Source organism: Amblyraja radiata, chromosome 20, assembly GCF_010909765.2.
Source record: "Amblyraja radiata isolate CabotCenter1 chromosome 20, sAmbRad1.1.pri, whole genome shotgun sequence".
NCBI classification, from domain to species: Eukaryota; Metazoa; Chordata; class Chondrichthyes; order Rajiformes; family Rajidae; genus Amblyraja; species Amblyraja radiata.
Window position 1 is genome coordinate 38,161,907 of NC_045975.1, and position 17,979 is coordinate 38,179,885.

At 50.0% G+C, this 17,979-nt stretch overlaps 1 protein-coding gene across 1 annotated transcript in view; it reads left to right on the forward strand.

Moving 5' to 3' along the window:
• mybpc3 (myosin binding protein C3) overlaps window positions 1-17,979 on the forward strand; it is a 61,873-nt gene that overhangs the window by 29,637 nt on the left and 14,257 nt on the right. The window contains exons 16-24 of the mRNA XM_033038449.1: window positions 3,129-3,235; window positions 4,286-4,315; window positions 4,428-4,567; window positions 6,023-6,182; window positions 7,324-7,428; window positions 7,801-7,989; window positions 8,946-9,080; window positions 11,916-12,083; window positions 15,854-15,942. Of these exons, the coding sequence (XP_032894340.1) occupies window positions 3,129-3,235; window positions 4,286-4,315; window positions 4,428-4,567; window positions 6,023-6,182; window positions 7,324-7,428; window positions 7,801-7,989; window positions 8,946-9,080; window positions 11,916-12,083; window positions 15,854-15,942 (1,123 nt within the window). The remainder of the gene's footprint in view (window positions 1-3,128; window positions 3,236-4,285; window positions 4,316-4,427; window positions 4,568-6,022; window positions 6,183-7,323; window positions 7,429-7,800; window positions 7,990-8,945; window positions 9,081-11,915; window positions 12,084-15,853; window positions 15,943-17,979) is intronic.

Consider the following 17,979-nt stretch of genomic DNA (forward strand, 5'->3'; position numbering starts at 1 on the left):
GTTTTTTTTTTACCAAAAATAATTAAAATCAAATATTTACAAGAATAATATTTACAATACAAAACAATACCCACCACCATAGTAGCAATGTTACAAAATTTTGAGATTTAAAAAATCAAGTCTGCAATTTATCCCATCAGATAAAGCATAAAAATAAGTTTAATTTGGCACCTAATTCACTTTCATATCTTCAGTATTAAAAAAGTTATGGCCATTTTCATACTCGGAAATTAGCATCTTGTTCCCTATTGCTTTTGCATTGACTTAACACAAAAGCTGTGATCGAGGACAGTCAAAAGCCTATAACTTTCTTAAAATTAAGAGAACTGAAAGAAATTTTCAGTTATTATAGATTGAAGCATTCTGAAACTAATATGAAATAATCTTACTTGTATGACCTGAAATTTAAGCATATAATTAGTTAATTACCCAATTGTAGCTAATTACATAATTCAATTACTAGATCTAAACATCTATCCATTTCTTAAGAAAAGATCAACATTTTTAAATAGCCTAAGTGTCCAAATAACATACAAGAATTCACAATATAACATGATTTTTAAATCTCATTGTCATGGATTTATAGGCCAAATGGAAGGAATTTAGTGTTTAATACCTGCAAATTAATGACCATTTAAATCATCTTGCGAGTGGGTTTTTCTGGAACGCAATCATTTGGAACGTTGCGGTTGCCGTGAATTTAAACCCCATATCGGCAGGAAAAACACTGCCGGTTCGTATAGGGGGAAAAAATCAACGTAAAATGTGAATTAAAGGCATCTTAAGGAACACTTTTATACATAAAATAAATGGCTTTCCTTTACCTGTCCCGTATGTGAAATCCGTCCCCGTTGTTGGCGTTCACGGCCTTTAGAAGCTGATTTTTAAATTACTCCAGCGCTGAACTAGTCGGGCGATTAAAAAGAAAAATTCACAGAACGCCCGGTGGAACAATTTTTCAGCAAAAGCTTGCACCCCGAGAAAATATAATCCAGGACAGGTAGGTGAAAACCGCATTTTAACCCCGCCCGCCCCTCAAACGCGCCAAAATCGTGCACACGGCCAGTGGCAGAACTGCAGCGCTGCTGAAGGTAAGTTTTGTAACATACCTAACCATAGTACAAAGTAAAACAAATATTCAACTATATTACAATCCTTGTCAAGGATGCATTCCACCCCCCGTGGTGGCCAATGGTCCTGGAAATGCCCCAGGGCTCCCATGGACAGCGTGTAGTCCCTCTCTAATACCAAGGGCGCAGACGTAACCGTGGATAAGGGGCAACGGGATGGCAGTTGTGGGATCAGTGAGGGGGAGCGGTGTCTGCCCTCGGACGTGCCTGTGGAGCGCTCTGGGTGTGAGAGGGACCTCCTGGCTGGGTGGCTGGTTGGCTCAAGAAATTGCAGCGAATTGTGGGCGCAGCCCACACAAACATCACACAAACCAACCTCCCGACCATTGAGTCCATTGAAACCTCACGCTGCCTTGGCAAGGCTAACTGCATAATCAAGGACGAGTCACACCCTGGACACTCCCTCCTCTCCACTCTCCCATCAGGTAAAACCTATTGAAGCGTGAAAACGCACTCCTCCAGATTCAGGGACAGTTGTTATCAGGCAACTGAACCATGAACCATCCTACTACAACCAGAGAGCGGTGCTGAACTACTATCGACCTCATCAGGGACCCTCGGACTATCCTTGATCGGACTTTGCTGGCTTTACCTTGCACTGAATGTTATTCCCTTATCATGTATCTACACAATGGCTCGATTGTAATCATGTGTTGTCTTTCTGCTGACTAGTTAGCACACAATCAAAGCTTTTCACTGTACCTCAGTACACGTGACAATGAAATAAACTGTACTGAACTGATCTGATCCTGGTGGTGGGTTGGGAAGCTCATGGGAGAAGCTCATATCAGAGGGCGAACGGCCGAGGATCACTGCTGTCCGAAAGGAATCCAACATCACCCCAGACAGCCAACCCCAAAAACTCTTCACATACTGGTTATCAATCTCAGGACAGGCTGACTACAGCCAGATATGCTGTAACAACCTGCTCATTTCTGTCCTTTTATCACTGTTACAGCCTGTTGTATTACTATTACAATTAAACTAAATGAGATACAGAGTGTACAGCACCCAGCTTTACTACCAGACACACATTATTAAACACAGTATTTCGCCCACAGTGCCCACCTAAACCCACAAACACAGCCTGATCCACAGATATCATTCAGGCTCACTTTGTTAAGGACCTGTCCCACCAGCATGCGGCGAGCGCGACCTAACGTGGAGGCTTGACCAGCCCCGCACAACTCCATACGGCTCCGGCGATCGAAGTGGGACCGGCCCCGCGAGGCCGTACGCCTCAAGCGACCACGTGTGGTTGCTAAACGCATGCAATCGTATGCTGGTGGGACAGGCCCTTAATACTCACACTGTTACAGTCAAGTACACACCACTGCACCACACTGTATGACTCTCCAACACAGGCTCTTGCAGTATGCTGTAACAGATACTGTAGCAGCTGATTGTTTAATTGTCAGGCACATTCCTGTGGGACCCACACTGATACAACCTTCTATTTTACTGTCAGGCACACTTTCTAGCTGATGTATTACAGTCAGACAAAGATGATTAAACTTCACGGTATGCACAGTTGTCACCTATTGTATTACAGTCAGACACAGACTGTTACAACCCACTGTATTGCTAACAGGGGCGCACTCTTACAGCCTGTTAATTTACATTCAGATGCTAAAGGGGCTGTCCCACTCTACGAGGTAATTCAAGAGCTCTCCCGAGTTTAAAAAACACAAACCCGTGGTAAGTACGTAGAATGTATGTAGCGGGTACGTCGGAGCTTGGGACGTCTCTTAGCGGCTCGTAACGCTAACGGCAGGTACTCGGGAAACGCGGTAAGCTGGTGAAGATTTTTCAACATGTTCATGAAAAATGTCCACGAGAGCCCCGAGTACCTACGAGCGGCTGTTTCCGTAATTCTCCGAGTTTGAATCGGGGGAAACTCGGGAGAACTCTTGAATTACCTCGTACAGTGGGACAGGCCCTTAACTGTTAAGCCTGATGTTAGCATCTGATGTTCATGTCTGTGTTTGTGCTTTGCAGGATCCACAAGCTTGTAATTGACCACGTGCGTCCGGAGGACGAGGGGGATTACACGTTTGTACCCGATGGCTTTGCCTTTAACCTCTCAGCCAAGCTGAACTTCCTGGGTGAGGCGCTGAGATTGAGGGGGGTGGCGCTGGGAGCTGGTGTGGAGGAGCGGGGCTGTGTAACAGTCTGCACAGCAGTATTGTGGAGTGTGGGGACAGGCTAGGATCACTCTTCCAACAGTACATGTCGTATGGTCGCATAACTTGGACATCTCTAGTCCAGAGATCTGGTCTTGTGCGCATCCACTGGAATGTTTTGAGGACATTGTCATCATTAATATGAGGGAGAACCTGTGGATGAGGTGTAATTGGACCTTCGGGAAGCTTTGGATAAATCTCACTAAAACTTAATGTACATGTAGTTGGGGGCAAGGCGCTGATATGGATAGAGGACTGGTCGACCGAGGAAATAAACTGGTCTTATTCTGAATGGCAGTGATGAGTGGTGTAGAGTAGGGATCCTCAGTGTGCTGGGACCCTCAGCTTTGCACGGGATGTATTAATTACATGGATGAGGATATTTATGGTAACGTCTCCATGTCTGCAGAGAACACAAAGCTGGATGAGAGGAAGAGACTTGAGGAGGATGCCTTCTATTCACCAGACGTTAGAAGATTGAGAGGGGATCTTTTTAAAGCTTGTAACATCTGGTGGAACTGGACTGACTGGTTATAAGATGTTCCTGGTGGTGGTGGCATCTAGGGCCAGGGTCACAGCCCAAGGATAATATTGAGGACAGAGATGAGGGGAAGTTTCTTCTCCACGGAGAGTAGGGAACGTATGATTCTCTACTGTAGAGAGCAGTTGCAGCCCAATCATAAAATGTATTTACAAAGGAGTTCGACATTGTTGGGGTTTAAGTGTTGGGGAGAAAGTTGGAACAGAGTTGTGAATGTTTATCCGTGATGACATGGGATGGTGGGGCAGACTCGAGTGGCCAGGACCTCCTGCTGCTCATGTTATGATGTTTCTGCACTTGTATGAATTGGATTTAGAGCCTTCTGTTGCGGTTGTGAGTCAGTGGGATGTTGATGGTGGGTTGTCTTGTGAACTTTAGCTTTATTCTCATGGTGTATTCATTCTCTCTCTCCCTCTCGCTGCCTTCCACAGAAGTGAAAATCGACTACGTCCCCCGACAAGGTACAGTCTTGATATTTCCTACAGCTTTCCCAGTTTTAACCCATTGCGTGGCTGTGCAAGTACCTGCCTGCTTCTCGTGCCGCGCTAATGGAGATGTTTCCGCTCCCTGCAGATCCTCCCAAAATTCACCTGGACTGCCTGGGCCGCATCCCCGATGCCACCATCGTGGTTGTGGCCGGGAACAAACTGCGGTTGGACGTGCCCATCAGCGGCGAGCCGGTTCCCATGGTGGTTTGGACCAAGGCCGACAAGGTAAGCTGGGATAGAGGGGCGTCATGCTTCCCACCTGTGACCTTACCCCTTGGGCTGGAGATCACTGGTAGCTCACAGCTCACCTGCAACAGTAATACAACAGAACTGCAGATACTAGTTTACACCAAAGATAGACTCAGATGCTGAAGTAACTCAGGCAGCACCTCTGCAGAAAGACACAAAATGCTGGAGTAACTCAGCGGGTCAGGCAGCATCTCTGGAGAAAAGGAATAGGTGACCACAGTTTAAGAATAAGGAGTAAGCCATTTAGAACGGAGACGAGGAAACATTTTTTTTCACAGAGTGGTGAGTCTGTGGAATCCTCTGCCTCAGAGGGTGGTGGAGGCTGGATGCTTTCAAGAGAGAGCTAGATAGGGGTCTTAAAAATAGCAGAGTCAGGGGATATGGGGAGAAGGCAGGAACGGGGAACTGATTGGGGATGATCAGCCATGATCACATTGAATGGCGGTGCTGGCTCGAAGGGCCAAATGGCCTACTCCTGTACCTATTGTCTATTGTCTATTGTGACTTTTTCAGGTCGAGGCCCTTCTTCAAACTAAAATGTATAGATGAGAATCGGTGATCATTACACCAAACACTTGCGCTCGTTCCGCCAAGGCCTACAGAGTCTCCCGCTTGCGAACCACCTGAACTCCCCTTCCCATTCCCATAGTGACCTTTCTGCCCTCGGCCTCCTCCATTGCCAGAGAGAGGCCACGAGCAAATTGGAGGAACAGCACCTTGTATTTCGCCTGGGTAGCTCACAACCCAGCGGTATGATGGTTGATTCCTCCAATTGTAGGTGACTTCTACAATCACCTGTCTTCCTCGCCCTTCCTTCCATCCTGCCCCCCCCCCCCCCCCACTAAAAGTCCATTAACCAGTTCCACAGTTCACAGTGATGTATCCCCCTTGGGCTCACACCATCTCTAGCCAACAATTGGCTGATCAAGGAACCTCCTTCCTTGAGTTTAGCTGTTGCAAGCCTCTGTTTGTCCTGTTTTTTCCTCGCATTCCAGTTTCCCCTCCCCTCACCCCCACTGCAATCAGTCTGAAGAAGGGTCCCGACCCGAAACGTCACCTATCCATTTTCTCCAGAGATGCTGCCTGACCTGCTGAGTTATTGTCTCTCCCTCCACCTCCCTCCACCTCCCCTCCCCCCCTCTCTCATACTGGGTTTTGGTCTGATTGATTAAATGAGCACCTTTTAGAGTACAGATACAGGCCTTTCTGCCCATCGAGTCCATGCCAACTATCAAGCATCAATCCCATTATATTTTGTTGCTGTTCCAGACCTGGCACGATTCACATTTTTTCAGCCATCGCCTCTTCCCCTGACCCCGGGCCCTGGTGGAGGGATATCCTGGACTCCATCAGAGGCGGGTGGAGGGGTGGCTGTAACTTGGGTGGAGGGGCGGGGGACAGGAGTAGCTCTGACTCTCTTGCTGTGTACAGGTGATCACGGAGATGGTGGGCCGGGTCCATGTGGAGAATCATCCTGATCACTGCGTCCTCATCGTGGAGGGAGCGGAGCACTCGGACCAGGGGGTCTACACCGTGCTGGTTCACAACCCGGCTGGGGAGGACAGGGCCGACATCACCGTCAAAGTGGTCGGTGAGTATATGTTTCCCAGCCATGGTGCAAAGGAGCTGGTTCCTGCCCCCCGGCATCTTATACAACTGGATGGTGAGGGTGGTGTTTACAGGGGTGCCTCAGGAATCTCAAACCCAGCTATTGGGAGCATTTGGCAGAAGGATGGCAGCAGCCACAAACTATCCATCCCCTCCCACCCCCTCCCCACCATCCCCCACCCCTTCCCAACAACCACCCCTCCCCCACCATCCCCCACCCCTCCCCAACACCCACCCCCTCCCCACCCTCCACCCCCCTCCCCACCATCTCCCACCCCTCCCCACCATCCACCCCCCTCCCCACCATCCACCCCTCCCCACCATCCACCCCTCCCCCACCCCTCCCCCGCCATCCCCCCCATCCCCACCATCCACCCCCCTCCCCACCATCCACCCCTCCCCCACCCCTCCCCCACCATCCACCCCATCCCCACCATCCCCCACCCCTCCCCAACAACCACCCCTCCCCCACCCCTCCCCAACAACCACCCCTCCCCAACAACCACCCCTCCCCCACCCCTCCCCAACAACCACCCCTCCGCCACCATCCCCCACCCCTCCACACACCCACCCCCCTCCCCACCATCCACCCCTCCCCCACCATCCCCCACCCCTCCCCAACCCCCACCCCTCCCCACCTTCCCCCACCCCTCCCCACCATCCACCCCTCCCCCACCATCCCCACCCCTCCCCACCATCCCCCACCCCTCCCCAACACCCACCCCCTCCCCACCATCCATCCCTCTCCCACCCTCTCCCCCCTCCCCCACCATCTCCCACCCCCCTCCCCACCATCCACCCCTCCCCCAACATCCACCCTCTCCCTATCATCTCCCACCCCCCTCCCCACCATCCACCCCTCCCCCAACATCCACCCCCTCCCCACCATCCACCCCCCTCCCCAACATCCACCCCCTCCCCACCATCTCCCACCCCCCTCCCCCACCATCCCCCCCTCCCCCAACATCCACCCCCTCCCCACCATCTCCCACCCCCCTCCCCAACATCCCCCACCATCCGCCCCCCTTCCGTCAGCATCCCTTCAACCCACCACACCCCCCCTCCCCAGCCCCTCCTTGCCTGCTGCAGGCCGACCCACTGACCTCCACTGTTGCCTTTGCCAGATGTCCCCGACCCCCCAGAGGCGCCGCGGATCTTGAGCGTTGGAGAGGATTGTTGTACCATCGAGTGGGAACCGCCGGCATTCGATGGGGGCCAGCCCGTGCTCGGTAAGAGGATGAATGTGCCAGCGTTCCATGGCAGGAGGGGAAGCATGTCCTCCCTCGGTTTTTCCCATTTGTCCCTCCTCTTCTCTCCCCTCCACCTGCTCCCTCGACCATCTGCCCCCCTCCTCTGCTCCCCCCCCTCCCATCCCCCCCAACCCCATCTCTCCTGTCCCTTCAACCACTGACATTTCAGCCCCTTCGCCCTCTGGCCAATGCCCTCTCTTCTTCATGTTTCCTCTGCCCATTCCCCTCTCTCCACCTCCTATCTCACACTCCCACTCTCCCACTCTAACTCTCTCACTCTCTCTCACACTCTCTTCCACTCTCCCTCCCCCTCCCTCTTTCTCTTTCTCTCACTCTCTCTCTCTCCGGTAGGTTACGTACTGGAGAGGAAGAAGAAGAAGAGCCATCGCTGGATGCGGCTGAACTTTGACCTCTGGAAGGAGACGAGGTTTGAGGCCAAGCAGATGATTGAAGGCGTTCTCTATGAGATGCGAGTCTACGCTGTCAATGTGATTGGCATGTCTCGTCACAGCCCTGCTTCTAAGCCCTTCGTACCCATTGGTGAGTGCGGCCACTCAGGGGAGAGGCAAGGTGGTGGGTCTGAAAGGGCAATGTGGTGGGGCTGCCCTCTCCAGAGACAAGACTTGTAACCCTTCAAGGGAAGGAATTGGAGATGAAGAATGTGATCTGTGTATAGTCACAGAGTTGCTCAGCGATGAAGCAGGCCCTTCAGCCCACCAAGTCTGTGTTGAGCATCAACCACCTATTTTCACATTTCCAAGAAGGGTCTCGACCCGAAACATCTCCCATTCCTTTTCTCCATTGATGCTGCCTGTCCCATTGAATTACTCCAGCTTTTTGTGTCTATCTTCGATTTACACCAGCATCTTCAGTTTCATCCTACCTATTCTCACCAATCCCACTTTATTCTCCCCACGCTTGTATCGTCCCCCGTATTCTCCTGTACAGAGTGCACCTGTACACAGTCCACCTGTACACATTCCACCTGTACACAGTGCACCTGTACAGAGTGCACCTGTACACAGTCCACCTGTACACTTTGCACCTGTACAGAGTCCACCTGTACAGAGTCCACCTGTACAGAGTCCACCTGTACACAGTGCACCTGTACACAGTCCACCTCTATACAGTGCACCTGTACACTTTGCACCTGTACACAGGCTGCAGTTTACAGACGCCACTTAACCCACTAACCCAAATATGTTTGGGACTTGGGAGGATATCAGCCTATGTGGCCCCAGGGAGGGCATGCAAACTCCACACAGACAGCACCACACAAACTCCGCACTAGAGGTTAGGATTGAACCCCTATCACTTGAGGCAAGGCAGTGGTGGAATCGATGTTATTGGCCCCACCTGCCAGTCTCCGGGGTGTAGCACGATGCGTAGTGTCTGCCATTCCTGGTTCCCGGGAGGACGGCTTGGGTCCACCGGGTGATGAGCAGGAGGTGGGTTCGCTGCCCCAGCCTGGTCTTAATGGCTGTGTTTCACCGCAGCTCCGACCAGTGCCCCCACCTACCTGACGGTGGACGATGTGACGGACAGCACCATTGTCCTGAAGTGGAGAATCCCAGAGAAGGTTGGAGCGGCTGGGCTGGACGGGTACCTGGTGGAATACTGCATGGATGGAGGTGAGTGGCAGCACACACTGCCCACCCACTGTGTGCACACACACACACACACGAGCACACACTCACCCGCACACACATGCACACCCGCACACGTGCACACCCCTGCGGCATTACACACACACACCCGCATGCACACACACACCCGCACACACTCACACGCACGCATTCACCCGCACACACTCACCCACACACACATGATTACATGCACACAGGCACAGCCCTGAGGCAGTACACATACACACGCACGCACATGCACACACATGTGCACCCACATACACATGCATACATGCACATACATGCACACCCACATACACATGCATACATGCACACACATGCACACCCGCACACACTGTATACATGCACATAAGCACAGCCCTGAGGCAGTTCACTCACACACACACCTAGGCACACATGCATTCACACACACGAGCATAGCCCTGAGGTGGTACACACACGCCCGCACACACACACACGCACACACACACACATGCATACACGCACACAAGCACAATCCGGAGGCAGGGTCCAGGAGGTGGCATTCTCTGGGCAGGGCAGAGGTGTACACTACAGCTTGTTGCTGAGCTCTCAATGCCCACTCTACTCACCAGTTTAACTCACCAGTTAGACTGGCTTTTAAGGAATTTGATTTACCTTCTCATGCTGCTCAGTATTATACAGAGTCCAATGTATTAATGTAGATCATATGATGCTCATGTTATTACAAAGATGAGATTTCACTGTAAATACTGTCATATCGTTCATAGTTTGACCAGTTATCAGTTACCACAAACTTACACTGTTTAGTTTTAGATCAGTCACCAGTTGTCACTCAAAGGTTGTGGACATATTTGTAAATTATTCATTTTCACATCTGCCCTGAGGTATTGTACAGAGCACATGTGTATACACACAATCTCATTCTCCCACACTCACATACTGATGCACTCATGCACCCTCATAATCACACACTCACACAAAGATCACTATCAGGCCATAAGGAATAGTCGGTGTGTACTCGAGTTTAGTTGAGTTTAGAGATACAGTGCGGAAACAGGCCCTTTGGCCCATTGTCCGTGCCGACCAGCGAATCCCGCACGCTAACACTATCCTACACACTAGGGGCAATTTACACTTTTACCAAAGCCAATTAACCCACAAACCTGTATGTCTTTGGAGTGTGGGAGGAAACCAGAGCACCCCGGAGAAAACCCAGGTGGTCACAGGGAGAACGTACAAACTCCGTACAGACAGTACCCCTAGTCAGGATCCAACCTGGGTCTGTGCCCCTTGAAGGCAGCAACTCTACCACTGCGCCACCGTGCTACCCCTAATTTTCAGAAGAAAGGGTCTCGACCTGAAATGTTACCTATCTACGCTCTCCAGAGGCGCATCATTAGACTCCATGATGGTGAGTTGCACAGCGCTAGGATAGACTAGTGAAAGGATATATCTGCTCACAAGCTGCTCACTAATCCGCTGGGTGGTAATGTACAAGTCTCTGCTCACATTATGGGATATAGTCCATTATGAGATAATGAAAGGTTTGGCAGCTCCCACATGTTGAGGTTTGATGGATTAGCATTATCTAAATCTGTGGACACACAAGCTGGCATAAATCATAAAAGGGTTTGTGTACACTAATAGTGGTGGGATTGGCACGTTCACAGTTGATTATCGTCTAATAGTAAGGCATGAAAATATTATGCAGGGCGATAATATAGATCACTGTCAGATGAGCTGGTGTCATGCATTGATGTAGCTTAGCCTAAGATGGGTGATGTTATACACGACAGTCTCTGCACTGGGCATGTTGCACATTAGCAGCTGGGCTTCAGTGAGAATTGTCTTACTAACGGCAGCTCAGCAGTGCCAAGTAGAATGGGCAGATAGTACTATACCCAGGATGGTCAAGATACAGTGTTTTTACACACATATTTACACAAGTACAAACTTATTTATGCAGTGCTGCTCTGTAACAATGCACAACAGAAGCAGCTGTCCATTGTAAGAGTCTGTCACAATTGTCACCAGCAGTCTGTATGTATGTGAGTACATCCAACATGAGGTGTGGGCATGTCCTCTTGTACTTGCATCTGATTACGCCACAAAACATTGGTTGGGCGGCACAGAGTACAGTGGGCAGTTCTGGTCACCACTACAAAGACTACAAAAAGTAGTAAACACTGCCCAGCCCATCATCGGCTCTGACCTCCCTACCATCGAGGGGATCTATCGCAGTCGCTGCCTCAAAAAGGCTGGCAGCATCATCAAGGACCCGCACCATCCTGGCCACACACTCATCTCCCCGCTACCTTCAGGTAGAAGGTACAGGAGCCTGAAGACTGCAACGTCCAGGTTCAGAAACAGCTTCTTCCCTACAGCCATCAGGCTATTCAACTCAATTCAAACAAAACTCTGAACATTAATAGCCCATTATCTGTTTATTTGCACTTTATCTGTTTTATTTATCGATGTGTGTATATATTTATACAATGGTTTATGGACACACTGATCTGTTCTGTATTCATGCCTTCTATCTGTTGTGCTGAAGCAAAGCAAGAATGTAATTGTCCTATCTGGGACACATGACAATAAACTCTCTTGAATCTTGAATCACTCACAAGGAGATTGTGCTGTCGGGAGGGGGGGAGGGGGGGGAGGGCAGAGAAGATTCACCACAAGCTTTGCTTCATTGGAGGGAATTAGTTCTGGTATAATTTCTTGAATGGCCCTCTGTCTTCCTTCCTCTTGCCTGTCTGTCTGCCTGCATGCCTCGCTTTGACCTTGTCTTTCTCTCTCCCACACCTATGTCTCCTTCCCTCTATCCCATCCCAGCGGATGAGTGGGTTCCAGCTCATCAAGGGTTAACTGAACGCAACAGCATCATGATCCGCAACCTGCCAACGGGAGAGAAGCTGCATTTCCGGGTGAGAGCGGTAAACATGGCGGGACCAAGCGAGCCCGCAACTCTGGCCCAGCCCGTTACCATCAGAGAGATTGTTCGTGAGTATCTGTCCCGGCCATGCCCCTCACCCAGCAACGCCTCTCATCCGGCAACACCCCCCTCACCTGGCAACATCCCATCACCTGGCAACACCCCCCCCCACTCATTCATCGGAATGGTCAGATCCACTAAATGAGGAAGCTGCAGATGCTGGAAATCTGAGATAAAAACAGAAAATACTGGAGATACTGCAAACAAGCATGTAGGGAGTTTCTGTGGAGGGGTGATAGTTAGCAATTCAAGTCAGTGGTTAAAATACAACTTTTTAGAAAACTCCTTGATCACCCTTGTGACCAAACAATGAATTGGAACATAATGTTAATGCATTTCCCTCTCTACAGATGTTACTTGACCTGCTGATAGTGTCCAGTTACCTGTTTCTTTGCTGCTCCTATGTGATGTGTTGGAGGGTGAAGAGAGTCTAATTCTTATATGTATCACAACTGAACTGTGAGATTCAGGTCTGCTGCAGCATTTACAGGCACATTAATGGAATACAATAACACAATAAATAACAGGTATATTCAGTAACCAGAGCATAATAGTGCAAGCCAAAGTATAGTGTGCAATCCATAAACAAAGTCCATAGTACTTTAGTGCTGAGGTAAAGGTAGTGTTGTGGCTAAGCTTGTTCAGTATGGTTCAAGAACCTAATGGTTAATGGGGAGATGCTGTCCTGGTCCTGTATTTTCTCCCCAGTGTTGGTAGCAAGATGAGAACGTAGTCTGGGTGGTGTGGATCTTTGCTGATATTAGCTGCTTGCTGACGCAGTGCTTCCTGTGATGGTGGGAAAGTCAGTACTCATGATGAACCGAACACTGTGCACTACTTTCTGCAGCCTCCTTTGTTCTTGGGTGTTTGAATCAAAGATCCTATAGCGAGCAAGATAGATCACGCGACGAAAAAGACGTAGTACGGCCATGGGTAATTTTCAGCCCTATTTCCGTAACCGGCTTCCGTCTCCGCACCAAAGATCGCATAGGATACTAGTGCGGAGACGGAAGCCGGTTACGGAAACATCTTCGTAAAAATCAAAGTTCTTTGGTAAAAATCTTCTCTTCATTTTCAAAACTATAATTTATTAACACAAACTGTTCCCCCGCAACGTTGATTACACTGCGAGTCGGGTCGGGTCGGGTCGGGTTACTGAAATGGATGAAAAAAAGTCCCACATTCCGCTCCATTGCATACTACACGTCAGCCCATTGCATTTAGCAGGAGTGGTCTATCTTGCTCCGCTATAGAATCTTTGGTTTGAATCACTGCTCCACCCAGTCAGTGTACTTTTCACCGCACACCTGTCGAAGAGCGATAGAGTATTTGGCAATTTGCCAAATGTTCTCAAAACATCTGAGGAAGTAGAGGGAGCACAGACTGGCATCTGACTTAAGGGGCTGTCCCACTTTTCCGAGTTATTCACAAATTCTTCTGAGTTATTCACGAATTCTCCCGAGTTTTCAAACTCGCAGAATGTTCGTAACAAGTCCGTAGGAGTCCGTGGATATATCGTAGCGGCTCGTTATGTCAGCCGTAGGTACTCAGGGCATCACGTAAGTCGGGACGTTTTTCCAGCCTGATGAAAAATGTCCACGAGTAAAAAAATAGCCCCGAGTACCTACGACCTCTCTGCATCTCTCCCGAATTCAACTTAAAAAGGTCTAGAGGCACCAAAGATTTTGACTGTGGTTTAAGCAACAGTATCAGCAGGATCTTTCCTGTAACTCACCATCTCCCAGCAACAGCTGATGTTACTGGAGAGCTCCTGGTGAACTTCTTGCAGCTGCTGGCACTCGGCTGCAGCCTCACCCGCCAGTCCTTAAAGGGACTGTCAGCATTCTCCCAGCTACTGGAGACTGATGGTCCTTTCAGCGGCGAATCCAAGGGCAGGGAGCTCCACCCCACAGTCACCGACTGAAGCGGTGACAGTGAATGGCAGTGAAGAAAGCTAATGGCATGTTGGCCTTCATAACAAGAGAAGTTGAGTATAGGAGCAAAGAGGGCCTTCTGCAGTTGTATCGGGCCCTAGTAAGACCACACCTGGAGTATTGTGTGCAGTTTTGGTCTTCCAATTTCGGGGAAGGACATTCTTGCTTTTGAGGGAGTGCAGCGTAGATTAATTACCAGGACTGTCATATGTTGAAAGAATGGAGCGACTGGGCTTGTATACACTGGAATTTAGAAAGATGAGAGGGGATCTTATTGAAACATATAAGATTATTAAGGGATTGGACATGCTAGAGTCGTGAAACATGTTCCCGATGTTGGGGGAATCCAGAACTAGGAGCCACAATTTAAGAATAAAGGGTAGGCCATTTAGAATGGAGATGAGGAAAAACGTTTTCACCCAGAGAGTTGTGAATCTGTGGAATTCTCTGCCTCAGGAGGCGGTGGAGGCCAATTCTCTGAATGCTTTCAAGAGCGAGTTAGATAGAGATAGGGATATGGGGTGAAGGCAGGAACGGGGTACTGAATGTGGATGATTAGCCATGATCACAGTGAATGGCATTGCTGGCTTGAAGGGCCGAATGGCCTCCTCCTGCACCTATTGTCTATTGTCTATTGCCAGGAGCGGTTGGTGGATTGCTGGACAGACACCCTGCGCCCAGGATCAAGCCACAGAGACTAGGGTCGCGGTCAATGCCCTTCAGCCCAACTCAAGGGTAGCTTAGTTTAGTTTAATTTAGAGATACAGCACGGAAACAGGCCCTTCGGCCCACCAAGTCTGCACCAACCAGTGATCCCCGCACATAAACACTATCCTACACACACTAGGTACCATTTTACATTTATACCAAGCCAATTAATCTACAAACTTGTACATCTTTGGAGTGTGGGAGGAAACCGAAGATCTTGGATAAAACCCACGCAGGCCACGTGGAGACCGTATAAACTCAGTACAGACAAGCACCTATAGCCAGGATTGAACCCGGGTATCTGGCGCTGTAAGGCAGTAGCTCTACCACTGCACCACCGAGCCGCCTGTAGCTGTTGAGAAATTAATTAATAGTACTAAGGGGCTTTCGACGAGACTTTCTCTTCCTGCCTCTCGTGAGGGGGCAGCGATGGGTGAGCTTAAGAGTGAGATCAGTGCTGGCATGTTTTACAATTCATGGTGAGGTTGCCTGGGGAATGTTTTCTGGGCAAGGGGACAGCAGCCCTCATGTCCCGTCCCCACCCCCTCCTTGCATTCATTGCTCCAGTTCACCAGAGGTACAAGCACTGGTTCCTTCACCCCAGGTATAAGACACACCTGAGCCTGGCCTGAGGGTTTCTAGATCTGAATAGAGACATTAATCCTCACGATTTACAGTGGGCAGTGCTGGAGACAGTTGGCAGGTTAGGCAACGTCTGTGGAAAAAGAAGCAGTGTGTTTCAAGGTGGAATATCCTTCATCAGATTGATAGGTAGACCTGGAACAATGATTACTTCTCATTCCACGGTTGCTGCCTGACCTGCAAATGTTTCCAGTGCTCTCTGTGTTTATATGCACAAATAGCTGACTCAGCGGGTCAGACAGCATCTTTCTTCAGACCGAGAGTCAGTCCCCTTTCCCCTGACTCGCAGTCTGAAGCAGTGTCTCGACCCGAAACGTCACCTATTCCTTCTCTGGAGATGCCGTCTGACCCGCTGAGTTACTCCAGCTTTTTGAGTCGATCTTCGATTTCAACCATCATCTGCAGTTCCTTCCGACACTCTCTGTCTTTATGTCGGGTTTCCAGTGGCTGCAGCGTTCCTCCTGGGCAAGTTTTAACCCGTCTCTTCCTTCCAGAGCGGCCCAAGATCTGTCTCCCCCGAGCTCTACGACAGAAGCTGGTGAAGGTGGTGGGAGAGACCATCAACCTCATGATCCCCTTTCAGGTGAGTGAGGAGAGGGTGCTGAGAGAGGAGGCAACGTGTGGGAGCGGAGAGGAGGAGGGTGGATGGAGGGGGGGAGGTGGAAGGAGTGGGTAATCTTGTTACATGGGGTGGGAGAAGGTTAGTATGGGGAGGAGCAGCATGGGGAAGAGTGGGCAAGTTAGTGATGTGCGGACATTGGCCCTGGAAACCTGCCCCACACTGCATCCCATCTGCAGCCCAGGGATTTCCGTGAGACACAGTCCGTGTTTACTGCCCAGTAGGACCAGCACCAGGTTTATGTCTGCAAGCTTCCACTGATCTACACTCTTCGCTGTGCACAGTAAGCGACAGAGATAGCTGCCTTAAAACCCTGTCCCACTGTACGAGTTCATTCAAGAGTTCTCCCGAGTTTGCCCTGATTCGAACTCGGAGATTTGCCGTAATAGCTGCTCGTAGGTACTCGGGGCTCTCGTGGACATTTTTCAACATATTGAAAAATCTTCACGAGTCTTCCCGAGCTTACTTCGTTTCCCGATTACCTGCCGTTAGCGTTACGAGTTGCTAAGAGACGTCCCCGAGCTCCGACGTACCCGCTACGTTCATTCTACGTGCTTCCACGAGTCTGATTGTTTTTTGAAACTCGGGAGAGCTCTTGAATGAACACGTACAGTGTGACAGGGCTATTACCCTCGGGACTGCCTGCTTCCCCAGCACCTGGAGCATGGCAGAGTCCAGTGCGGCTGTGGACGAGAGGTGTCCAGGGCCAGGGAACACCCTCTGCTGAGTGAAGGTGGGCAGACGTGTTGCAGTGCACTTAGAGAAGAGTGAGGAAGGAGTGCCGTACTGTTTTTTTATTTTATTTTTATTTTTTAAAATTATACAAATAACTTTTATTCAAAAAATAAAAATAAACATACAGAGTATTAACACAATCAAAGACTGCCTATGTTGACAGTTTGCAAACAAACGATCATCAAATGAACATAACGCCAACTTTATCAACAAAACACTCAAGCTCCCGCGGCGACCAGCGTTCGCGGAAGGCCTCCAAAGTCCCCGTGGACACCGTGTGTTCCCTTTCCAGGGACACGCGGGCACGGACGTAGGCCCGGGAAAGGGGCAGCAGTCAACCCTGGTGCGGCCGTTGACGACCCGTGAATGGCCATCTTGGCCAGGCCCTGGAGCAAACTGAAAGGGAGATCCACCCCCTCCCTCCTGAACTTCTCCCCTCTGTACCGGGTGCCCAAAAATCAGGAGTGTGGGGCTAAAATGTAGCCAAAACTCGAGGAACAGCCCCTTCAGATGCTCGAACAGAGGCTGTAACCTCTCACACTGCAAGTACAAATGGAACACAGTCTCTTCCTCGCCGCAGAAGTGACAGGCGGCTGGTGAGTCCGTGAACCGGCTCAAGTATCTGTTACAGGCCACAGCCATGTGCAGCATTCTCCACCCCAGGTCCTCGATGTAAAGGGGGAGGACCCCCTGATAGAGAGACCTCCACTGAGGACCACCCCCGCCGTCAGGTGGTAACACGGAGGGGCCGCACTGTGGAAAAGTGGGAGAAGGTGAAGTCTTGCTGGTCGTTGAGTGAATGGAAGGGAGCAGAATGTGTGAAATTGTGAGGATATCCACTCGGATGAACACAACGGACAAGCAGAGTAATTGTGAAATGAGTAATTTGGAAGCATTGCGGTTGGGAATGTGGACATGGATACATTGTGATTAGGAGGACAAATTATATGTTAGCCTTTATCACGGGAGAGTTTGGCAGGGAAAGCTGAATGTAGTATTGGGTCTTTCTGAGGCCGCAGGTGAGTATTATACACGGCTGTTATTTCCACTATGAAGATACAATGCGCATGGTAGGTGTCACACCTGGACTCGCATCCATTCCCCTCCTCCCCTTCCACCTATATTCCCTCCTTTTCCATCTTTCTTTCACACCTTCTGCCTTTTCATCTCTAGCCTTTGTCCAACCAGCTGCTTATCGAAAACCTCCCCCACCTGTATCCACCTATCACTTGCCAGTTATGCATGAGCTTTCTCACCTCCACCCCG